Source organism: Cydia splendana, chromosome 2, assembly GCF_910591565.1.
Source record: "Cydia splendana chromosome 2, ilCydSple1.2, whole genome shotgun sequence".
NCBI lineage: Eukaryota > Metazoa > Arthropoda > Insecta > Lepidoptera > Tortricidae > Cydia > Cydia splendana.
The window spans coordinates 15,684,589-15,695,958 of NC_085961.1; the positions used below are offsets into that span (position 1 = coordinate 15,684,589).

The 11,370-nt window shown below is 36.4% G+C and overlaps 1 protein-coding gene across 1 annotated transcript in view; it reads right to left on the minus strand.

Moving 5' to 3' along the window:
• Positions 1 to 10,691, minus strand: part of LOC134804631 (cell adhesion molecule Dscam2-like) — a 114,784-nt gene extending 104,093 nt beyond the window's left edge. The window contains exon 1 of the mRNA XM_063777743.1: positions 10,633 to 10,691. Within this exon, the coding sequence (XP_063633813.1) occupies positions 10,633 to 10,681 (49 nt within the window). The 5' untranslated portion in view covers positions 10,682 to 10,691. The remainder of the gene's footprint in view (positions 1 to 10,632) is intronic.
• Between the last annotated feature and the right edge of the window lie 679 nt (positions 10,692 to 11,370).

Genomic DNA, 11,370 nt, shown 5'->3' on the forward strand with positions numbered 1-11,370 from the left:
AGGTAAATTAATTTATATTACTTAATGTTAACTGTATAAAAACACAAACATAGCAAACATAGAAGCTTATAAGCTTAAGCAAAGTTACCTATCAAGTTATCTTAGTAGTTGTTGCTTCAGTCTTGCTGTATCTATTTATATAAAATGTCAATGTTACGTTTACATTTACCATGCAAATTTAATCCCTCTGCGAATAAACTTTGAGCTGATGTTTCCTCAAATGGCAGGAAAGCCTCGCAGAAACATTTTCGTTAAGTGCAATGTTAATCGTCTCCGTGACACCAAACTCAAGTGTGCTTAGGTAAAGGACGACTCATGTTACACCATGACGAGCTCGAGCAGCTTTTACAAAATAAAACATGGCTAATTAAGCTACCTGTAATGTAGACATATACATTGCAACACACAGCATATATTAAAAGCGAACAACAGTGGCAGGTAATACCACCTGTGTTGTCATAACAATCAAATTTATGAGAAGTTTTTGTAAACATTATTGTTTTTATTATTAATTATTTATGTGGCAAATGGATTTTCTTTCTAAAAGATACAAGTAAGGCTCGGAAGATAGAATGAAACGTGTTTTAAGGGGCCCACTGATTACCAGTCCGCCGGACGATATCAGCCTGTCAGTTGACCGCAAAAGGCCACACACTAAACAGTTCTCTGTCAGTTTTCGGCCTGACGACTTACACGAACCGATAGTGTGTGGCCGCCTGACGATTCCAGTCAGCGCAGACAGATATCCGCCGGACAGTCCGTGGCCTCGAGTCCAGTCTAACACACATCATGAGGTAGCCGGCCGGCGATCGACACACGTTACAGCATTAGTAAATTCTACTTTATTCCTAGTACTTAAGAGTTCATAGTCCCTAAAATAAGCATACGACTTTTTGTCTTCGAACATCACGGATCCAATACTTAATTTATGACGCTGATATTTGCTTGTAATTTCATACACAATTTTAAGGCCAGTAGACCTTATTAACCTTAAATACGGTAGGTCTTCTGTCAAATTGAAATAGAATCAGTAAAAAAAACAGATATGTACGTTAGTAAAATTCAACTTTAATTCTAGTAGTTAGAGTTCATAGTTGGTTCATAGGCATCATTTTAATTTTAAGGCATGAATACAACAATGCGTAGGTTGCATAGTATCTAGTTTGTCAAGACTTTTCTTTATTTATCATGTTGTTACCTCGCAACTGTTGTTTACTGTCAGTCAAAAATAAATGTCATAGAGAGAATTATAACATAAACCTTATTTTTTTTATCTATTAATTTTAAATGTGATGCATGGCTTATATATTTGAAAATACAGACTTGATTATTGATTGCTGGAAGAGTAAGTAACCGAGTAAAAAAGGAGCAAACATTGAAAGATTCAAATAGGGAAATCAGCGTCCCAATATAACAACACTGGTTAAAATTTTAATAGTTCTCAAGACAACGCCGGGAGGTATACCTTCGATGGCGTTCACGGCAGCTAGCAATGAAAAGACTAGCTATTGTGCGATTTGATTCCGCTAAAAAGACACGTGGTAGAAACACTAACGCAAGTATGGAGGTACCTGCTTAGACAAGAGATAAGACCTACGCTTGAAATTCTTCAGCTACAAGTGGGATCCGAATTATGACATCATTAATTCATTCCGTTTTAAGTTAAGAGAATATCTGGAGCAAACTGTGTTCGAAGTTACAGAGCGTGGCGTGGCGATATTACCTACCCGAAATTCTCGTAATATGTGACAATTATTACAAAAAAAGGATATGGAGTCACAAGCTGCAAGCGGTGGATTCAACATACTTTACTTTTACTTACATTTAGGTACTATCTAATGTATACCAAATTGAAAGAAATGAAAATACTTTACTGTTATGTTTTTGTTATATTCATATTCTACTCTTTTAAACCTTTTCTACATAATATTAGGTCTACTTGGCCGTTACCCGAGTGATTTTTTTGTTTGATACCTTGTAATAAATAATTTGGCCAAGCCCGAGATAGCTCGAGGCATTTAGTGTTCCGCTCGCATCGTTATATTTTACAGAGGTTGTTTGCCTGTTTTTAGGATTCCGTATTCAACTACCCTATAGGAACCCTTATAGTTTCGCAACCCTTGTAGTTTTTACTACATATTTAATATATCATTAATTCTTCTTCGGCGGGAACGGACTCGATTAGATGCATAGTCTGCATCAAAAGTACGTCGCGGGGACGGTAATTTGTGTTTTGGGAAAGTATCCTATGAAACTCAGTGACACATTCATCCTCGATGTAATCATTCGCAAGTATATACGAAAAGCGAGCCATTGTATTCGACAACAACCTAGTGCGTAGGTGGCACCTTTGTGGCACATACAGTAAACAAACCACATTGACACATCACACGTCACCACAGAATAAATAATAGTACTGCCGTACAGAAAGGAAACTTCCTACAAAACCGAAGATTGACAGCGATTCAGGGTCGAATCATGATATCCCTTTCTAATATATGGCACTATCCCTTTCGGCTATTTAGGGTTGTCAAAATTCAAGTGATTATCTTATCTGTGGTCGTGCACTCAAATGGAAGCCAAGTGGTGCCAACCCTAATAATTGCTCGGAGCAATGCTGAGCCGAGCGGAGCCGAGTTTGGCCGAAGTCAGGAGTTTCGCACCCCTGACGTCACGTCAATCACATGGCCTACCGCGAAACAAGAAAATCGAAATTTCGTTATCTAATCTCTCTATCACTCTTGCATATTCGAGCGATAAAGAGGCAGATAACTAAATTTCGATTTTCGCGTTTACCGGTAGGCCCTTGTTAACAAACCGCCTTGATGCATCAATGTCATATTTTATTGTCTGTGAAAACTTGTCAAAAAACAGTTTAAGGCACAGTATGTATAAGTTAGTCTATGAATTTACTGAGTCGGTAGTGCTGCACTCTGGCGGCAGAACATTGCAGTAATATCCCCTTTTAACCAGGTTTCACCATAGTAGTCAAAAATATGTTTACATTTTTTGCCTTATTACAAAGGAATAAGGTCCAAAAGTGTAAACATTATCTTTGACGTCGACTGTCCATTTTGATGAAAAAATTAAACTAGTTGAAAAACATGAAACTGAAGGCTCTCGACTGACAGCAGATGACGGCCAACAGGCCACCGGCCGGCTATCTGATAATGTGTGTGTAAATTGGCCTGCAGGCCACGGACTGTCCGGCAGATATCTGACGACGCTGACCGGAATCGACGAGCCGTAGTTCGAATAGCCGTCAGTCCAAAATCTGAAGTAGAACTGTTAATGTGTGGCCTTTTGCGATCAACTGACAGGCTGATATCGTCCGGCGAACTGTCAATTTGTAGGGACCTGTCAAAATTATATCAGACTATTGCCGGCGGGCGGCCGTACGGTGGGAAACTGACGACTCGTCTGTAGTCGCAGAGGTGGCAGCAGACCATTGCCGGCCGGCAATAATCGCTTATGTTTGTGGACGTTATTGGTCTAGGACGGCAGGCCGCCCGATAAGGCCAGAGACTGCAGGCGGACTGGTAATCAGTGGGCCCCTTTAAGGGCGGTAAGCCAAAATTTCAAGATGGCAGACTGATAGGGATGCGGCAAGAAACTGTACCTACCTATAAAGACTTAAGTAATATAACTGGGAAAGTGTTTAGGTTACAAACGTGTGGGATCTAGTGCACATTTTCCACTTCAGTCGGTTGCCAACTAGCAGTCACCATATTTGAACGCTCAAATATATGATTGTTACTTACCTACTAAATTACGACTCAGTATAAAAGCACTCCCTAGCACGTTGTAATAAAGTCTGTCAGCGTCTTAATGTGCTGTGCAAACATTTCGACTGCTTCCTCGGAATCCTCGGTTAGTTAAAGAAAGCCGCACGAAAGTACTTTACATGCGACGGCAGAAGAAAGGAGTTAGAATTTTCTTTACAACGGGTAAGTTTGAAGCGTACAATGTACATTTTGCAAATTACTTTGTATATTCGGAGCTTCATGTTCCTGGTCATTAGTTTGGACACTTTGTGCAGGGACACCCCAGACCGTAGATTGTTCTGGATCCGGACTTGTATCTCGCCCTGTCTCTGGTTGGTATCCGTGACTATGTAGCCAAGATACTTGAACCTCTCCTCGCCTTTATATATAGTATTATGAGCATACGTCATCGCGGGGGCAGAAACAAGCCTGTCAAAGAACACATGTAACAGAACGTCTGTTTTGTAAAAGTGGAATATACTGCCTACACATTTAAACCTCTAAGTTGTTTTTCATATCTAGCATAAAGTTTTCGCTGGAAAAGGTCAATTAATCTCGTATTTCACTTGTAAACGTATACCTATAAGTCAACGTGTCAACTTGAAAGATAAGTCACCAATGCATTTAATTATTTATATCAGTATTTACTTCTGAAAGTATTTAATAGATGACCAAACTTTTATTTAAGTTCGATTCTGCTACATTTTGAACCCATAGGTACATATAAACGTTACTCGATAGGAATGTCACTTCTGTTATTATTTATTTGTCATAATCTTTCACTACTGTCAAATCGTTGTTGCCCCCGCGATAACGAGGTATGATTATGAGGTATCTCCCACTGTGAGAATTCCTACGAATTCTGGTGTTTTTGTATCTGGTCATGTGAAGGTACCGTAAAATGGGGTGAGTAGGGATTGCGAGGAGAGTCGGGTATGAATGGGGAGAGAAGGGATGCCAGGGGGGTGAGATGGTTTTTAAAGCCTACTGCTACCGAAATAATGTATTTCTATTACAAAGGGAGCTATAGTAATATTCATAATAATTAAAATCGACTTAACAATGTTTCAAAATCACCTTTTGTATGAAATCCCATCTCACCCCAACTACGAAGGACTACGGGGTGAGGAGGGATTTTGTGTTTATCGTTAAAGTTATGAAATGTAACTACCTAAAATCATAAAAAAACTAAAATACAAACAGCCGGAACATTTATTAATGAAATTAAGTTAGCATAAAATGTAAAAATAAAATGTTATCGAGGTTTGAATGTCAGTTTTGTCCCTACTCACCCCATTTTACGGTACTCAGTTTTGTCTTAATAATTCGTAGGCCAAACTTCACAGGTTTCTCCTCTAAATTCTGGACTATTCTGCGGGGTGTACTGCCATCTCGCCGAAATATTTTTCGCCTAATTTCACGTCGCAACCAACTTATTGCAGTACTTTTTGTTGGCAAACCAATGCTTAGCATATTATTATTTAGCATAATTTTTATTTGATCACAATTTTATTTAGCAGATGTTCATTTTACCACGATTTCTTTAGAAAAATAGTCACTAAGCAAATGTTTTATTATACCTAACTATTTATTGTTAAATAACGTTTGCCCAAATTGAAACTTTGCATACATTTTATTTGATCACAATTATATTTAGCATTTTTTTTATGACCCGTAAAACGAAACTGCTCCCAGAGATAGGTAGGTAATGGTTATTTTTTTTATGACTGATCCTACAGATAGGTAGGTTAGGGTTATTTTTTTTATGACCCTAAAAACAAAACTGCTCCCAGAGATAGATAGGTTAGGGTTATTTTTTTATGACCCTAAAAACAAAACTGCTCCCAGAGATAGATAGGTTAGGGTTATTTTTTTTATGACCCTAAAAACGAAACTGCTCCCAGAGATAGTTAGGTTACGGTTATTTTTTTTTTATGACCCGTAAAACGAAACTGCTCCCAGAGATAGGTAGGTTATTCACAATATTAGGCGAAACATAATTTATGCCTATCAATACATTCGACATAACAATAAAAGACATTTTGAAACATGACCAACTTTTATGCCGTACAATATTGTAAATAATCATTTGCGACATGTTATATATGCGAAACATTGGTTTGCCATCTGATAGTTTTGCCAAATGATACTATGGGAAAAATAGTTTGGGAAGTGATAATTTGCCATACAATTTTCGGCCACATATTAGTAAACCATTCTGCGGACATCCCTTGCAAAGCGTCAACGTCAAATTGGTCCATGAGTCCGACTTACGTGTTCATTTTGCCCGTGCTAGTTCAGTTCAAAAATATTTATTCCCATAAGAATATAATACATATTCACTTAAATGAGAATATACAGCTTTATTTATGATGTAGATACATTATTAGTTACGACTCTTATCGTCCTCACCAGCTTGTTGGGTATTTTAAATATTCTGAGGATGTTGTATTGCGATTCGCGATCAATGTTATCCAGGCCTTTTTGAAATCGACAAGGAAGAGAAACTCAAACTCCATTTATTCAGCAAATAGGCCATGTCCTGTGGCCACTTTTACATGACAATTTTTCACAATCAATAAATAACCATAAATTACATAATACAATTACAAATATGGACCAAAATGAGGAGGATGTTAACTGTTAACTTAAACTTTTATTTTAAAATAGCTTTATTTGAATACAACGTGATCATATCATAACATTTTCTTTATAGGCATATTGTATTAGGTACTATCGATGGAACCTTTTGAATACTCCCTGTGGTAAAAGTGATCGTACTGTTTAAAATGTATACTATATACATGTAAGATACCTATTAGAAACTGAATCTTGCGAGCCGAGAAACCGCACGAGAACAAACACAGGCTAATGAAGTTCGAAACTTGCTAATTACATCACCGTGGAGTTATACAGCGAAACGTATTTTACTGGTGACTTATAAATTTAACAGTATGACTTCAGATTCTTAGGTACAGTCGCCTTCAGATGTCTCTGAATATGAAGACCTCAGGCGGTCTAGCATAAGTTGCGTTCTCACGCGCGAGTCCATACTTGGAGTCGCGCTTGATGTATGGAGTCACGCGCGATAACGCGACTCATGCTAGACCGTCAGAGCAGCCAAGGTGTTAATAAATATTCAGGTATGTATTTCAGACAAAGCCTGTATTATCTAACCGTTAAGTAAAGTCTGTTTTAATATTTTTGAGCACCTTGGCCGCTCCAATACATCTGATGGCGACTGTACACGTAAATATATATAAAATGACATGCCTGCCTAAACTAAACCAGCATTGAAAGGCAATTTACATTTTATACCTAATGAAATAAGAGTGTGGGACGAAATGTCATTTTTATACGAGTTATTCATTTCCCGCTATCCACAGGTCATCTGGAAGAAATCTGCTTTTAGCAATAAGACCGCCTATTGTTATAGCGATAAGATGGCTCAAGAACAATACCGGTGAGGACTAAGGGTATCACTGGACTTTTTAAACGTACAGCCAACTCGTTTCCACATCCACATTCACCCTCAAGAACGCAGCTCTTGCGTCTCCAGTCTGGACGCCATGGGATCGTCACATCCCTATTATGAATATCCTTATGAGGGGTAAGACGAATACCAGATCAACAAGAACACTTTATGGAATCGTCATAGTGTTGTTATGTCCCGGTCAACGTAAACTATATTCTTCATACTGGGGTAATGGGTGAGAATAGTCTCACCTTACATATAATTTCACATTAAGCCCGTCATTTGTACAGTCGACGTCAAAGATATGTTTACCTAAATTTTTCGCCCTATGAAAGGAGTAAGGTGTAAAAGTATAAATATATCTTTGAAGTCGATTGTACCTACATTGTTTTATTAATGGCAAATAAGATTAACAAATAAATAATAATACTCATATAAGTACGTTCATAGCTTTGAAAGAGTAAACACTTCTATTTTTTTATCATAGCTAAATTGTTTACAAATCAGACTCAACCATTTCACAAACAATATTATCGCTGACATTGAGTTTCCTTCCTGACTACGCCAAGATCTCAATTCAAACAAAAATTACTTCGAAAACACTCCCAAGGAGCCGGTATTCATTGATTGCAAATTACTCATTTATTTCATTCGTTCTTTACACGGTCATTCGTTCATTCGATTCGATCGATCTTAATTGTCTGCAGATTTTATTTGCATTTAATTAAATCTAAATTGATTTGTTTATCGACGCTTATTTGCTCAACTTGACTTTCAGTGGAATGGAAATTGAAATTTAGACGGCAATTTTATTATTATTGGGTATCCACCAGAGTGAAGTAATTAAAATTAAAGAAGACTGTAGGGTTACAGTACTGTTATTTATAATTTCGAAAGCTAAAATTGGATTGTAGATAGTAACAAAAGTTTTAGGCATATGTATTTTTTTCACATTTTATTAAAATTCGTATATATTTTCGTCAGTGAATTTGTTTCACTGTAATAAAAATTGTTGTTTAGCTAATGATTTTTTTGCTCTTCAAAATGATATCCCACTCGACCTAGTAACTATTGACTTTGATATTTTGCCCCCTCTTTATGTTGGGAAATTTCCATAAATAATACCTACACTTCCAATGTATTTGGGTTAGCGTTGTTTCGTAACTATTCCAAATTTCAAATAGTTATGTAAGTATGTAGTGCCTATATGTTGGTATACGTGAATACCACATCCGTTACACAATTATTGGTTTAACATTAAAACACTCACAATCTGACATTTGAATCGATATTCCGTTAATTTGGTTTCAGTCGGTAGCATGGCCCAGTTAGGTTTCGCTTTAGTATATTTGAAGCGTGCCCTAGCTGTCAGATGCAGGCACCAACCGCCAAATCATTGAATAGGCAAGAATTTTCAACATAACTCGGTTAACAGATAGCGTTTTTGGATTTTCTGCTTTATCTGTCATTGTCAAAAAGCTCAATATAAATGATGATGGAATGGTCGATCATTAAATATTGGGAATAAATGTACCTATAGGTACGATTTCGCTTTACTGAAATAGTACATTACTACAGAGGCTGGGAAGTAAGGGGTTGCCGGCCGAATGCATATAGACGGCCGAACGTAATGAGGCCGAATAGTTATGAGGCCGACAACCCCTTTTCACGCCGAGGAATGTATAGTGCTTTTCTTAAACATGCAATGAAATAATAATAAAAATTGATGATGATGATTGTTTCATGTCCTAATGTGATAGGTTATTCAGTGCGTGGGGTTCATAAGGGGAACGAAAATTTTATTATTTTTGCGCTACGACGCACGGTTTAAGAGCATTATAAAGTATTTTTAGTTTTTTTTTATCTTTTGTTTTGTTTTTTTTTTTAATATTAATTAGGGGTTTCTTACAGAGGAACGAACATTTTATTATTTTTGCGCTACGACGCATGGTTTAGGAGATACAGCCCTATAAAACTTTTTTTGTTTATTTTTTCTTTTCTTGTGTTTTTTTAAATATTAAGGGGTTTCCGAAAGGGGAACGAAAATTTGATTATTTTTGCGCTACGACGTACGGTTTAGGAGATACAGCATTATAATTTTTTTTTTATATTTTTTTCTTTTTTGTGTTTTTTTTTTTTAATATTATTTAAGGGTTTCTTACAGAGAAACGAACATTTTATTATTTTTGTGCTACGACGCATGGTTTAAGAGATACAGCCCTTTAAATATTTTTTTTGCTTTTTTTCCCTTTTTTTCTTTTCTTGTGTTTTTTTAAATGTTATTAAGGGGTTTCCTAAAGGGGAACGAAAAATTGATTATTTTTGCGCTACGACGTACGGTTTAGGAGATACAGCATTATAAAGTTTTTTTTGTTATTTTTTTTTCTTTTTTGTGTGTTTTTTTTAAATATTAATTAAGGGTTTCTTACAGAGGAACGAACATTTTATTATTTTTGCGCTGCGACGCACGGTTTAGGAGATACAGCCCCATAAAGATTAAAAAAAAAGAAATCGTACCAGAAACCATAAACTGCCTATAGTTTTTTTTTAAAGCGGTGCGATAGTGTGTTATCACTTTAATGGCTGAATGCCACGATGGTGTGTCACACATATCTGTGAAATGGAAATTAAAAAAAAAAATACTTCCCGGCCTAGGACTTAAATTTTGTATGAAATTCCTTTACAGTTCTCTGGAGTTGCTCCGCCCTAAACGTGATACTTCGAAGCCTGATATAACGCCCGGAGTGACGACATTTCATTGCATGTTTGAGAAAACTACCTTTTCTCACATTCGACCTTATGGGTTGAGCCGAGAATGATCAGTCCAAAAGCAAAAAGTACAATTGTTTTAGATATTCGAAACTACACCATACAGCCAAGCTTTGAAATTTTACTCGCAGCACTTGTCGGCGTGGCGTGGAATAATCGTCACGCTCGGCCAGCTCCATTCATTCACCCGTTCATTCATTTGTTCCAAACTTAAACTACAGAGTTGCCCGTACAATTCTCAGTTCTTTTCATTTAAATGTAGTAATGAGGTCTGGATTTCGCTTTAACAATGAGGGCGGTAAAAATGGCAGTCTTTGTGGATTTTTGACCCCTTTGACGAATAAATTCCTTTGAAAGCAAAAATGTGGCTCAACATGTACTGTAATTCGCGGGTATTCGATGACAGATCATTCCACATTCAATACTTTTGATAGAGGTTAGCACACAACACAACTGGATATTGATATTTCTAGAATATGTCCTGTTTTGTCGTTTACCTACTTGAGATAAAGACTACCAACGATTTGTCAACCGCATATAATTTTTACTCAAAATAAATCACGGATAAATGTGTTGTGCGAAATTCGATCATAAATCACAATAAAAAGGAAGGAAGTTACTTACTTGCACTGATTATAATAACAGCAAAGATAATCATCCAAACGTTTTTCATTTTGCTGGTAAATCTGAAACAAACGAAACATAATAGATTAAAAGATATAGCCTTTATTTTTTAACCAAATTTTGATAAGTACTTAATTTATTTTTAATTATCCTTGCACATTGGTGTTCATTTTCATTACATCACCAATAGTACGTTGCTTCTGGAAAAAAATATATGGAAAACTTGGCATAATTAATAGAAGACTTTTTTCAATTGGGATATGTACGTTATAGACCGAAGTTATTTTTCATCAACCCTCCCTAACCCTCCCCCCTCTGCGTCACCCCCCCACACCCCCGCAAAGGGCCCAAAACGCGGTTTTTCTAAATTTTTAAGAAAACCGTTCAAGATATAGAAAAAGTGTGTAGGAACGAAGTGATCCTTAGTAAATTTGCTATTTATCTCTTATACACACTATAGTGCTATCACTTATAGTTTTTGTGAAATCTGTCACCATGTATGCAATTTTTTTAGAATTTTCGTTTTTTTTCTTTTGTAAGATAACTTTTCTCAAAATATACTTACGATATCGCCAAATTTTGTTTAATTTAAATAAATAGTTAATATGTTCTTTAAAATGGTGTATTATTTATTATTAAACTCCTTCATTTGACGATGCTATGCCATTTTGAACATACATCGTCTTCAAACATTTTTAAGCTCACCGAACATCGTTACTATTAACCACTTGACTGTGA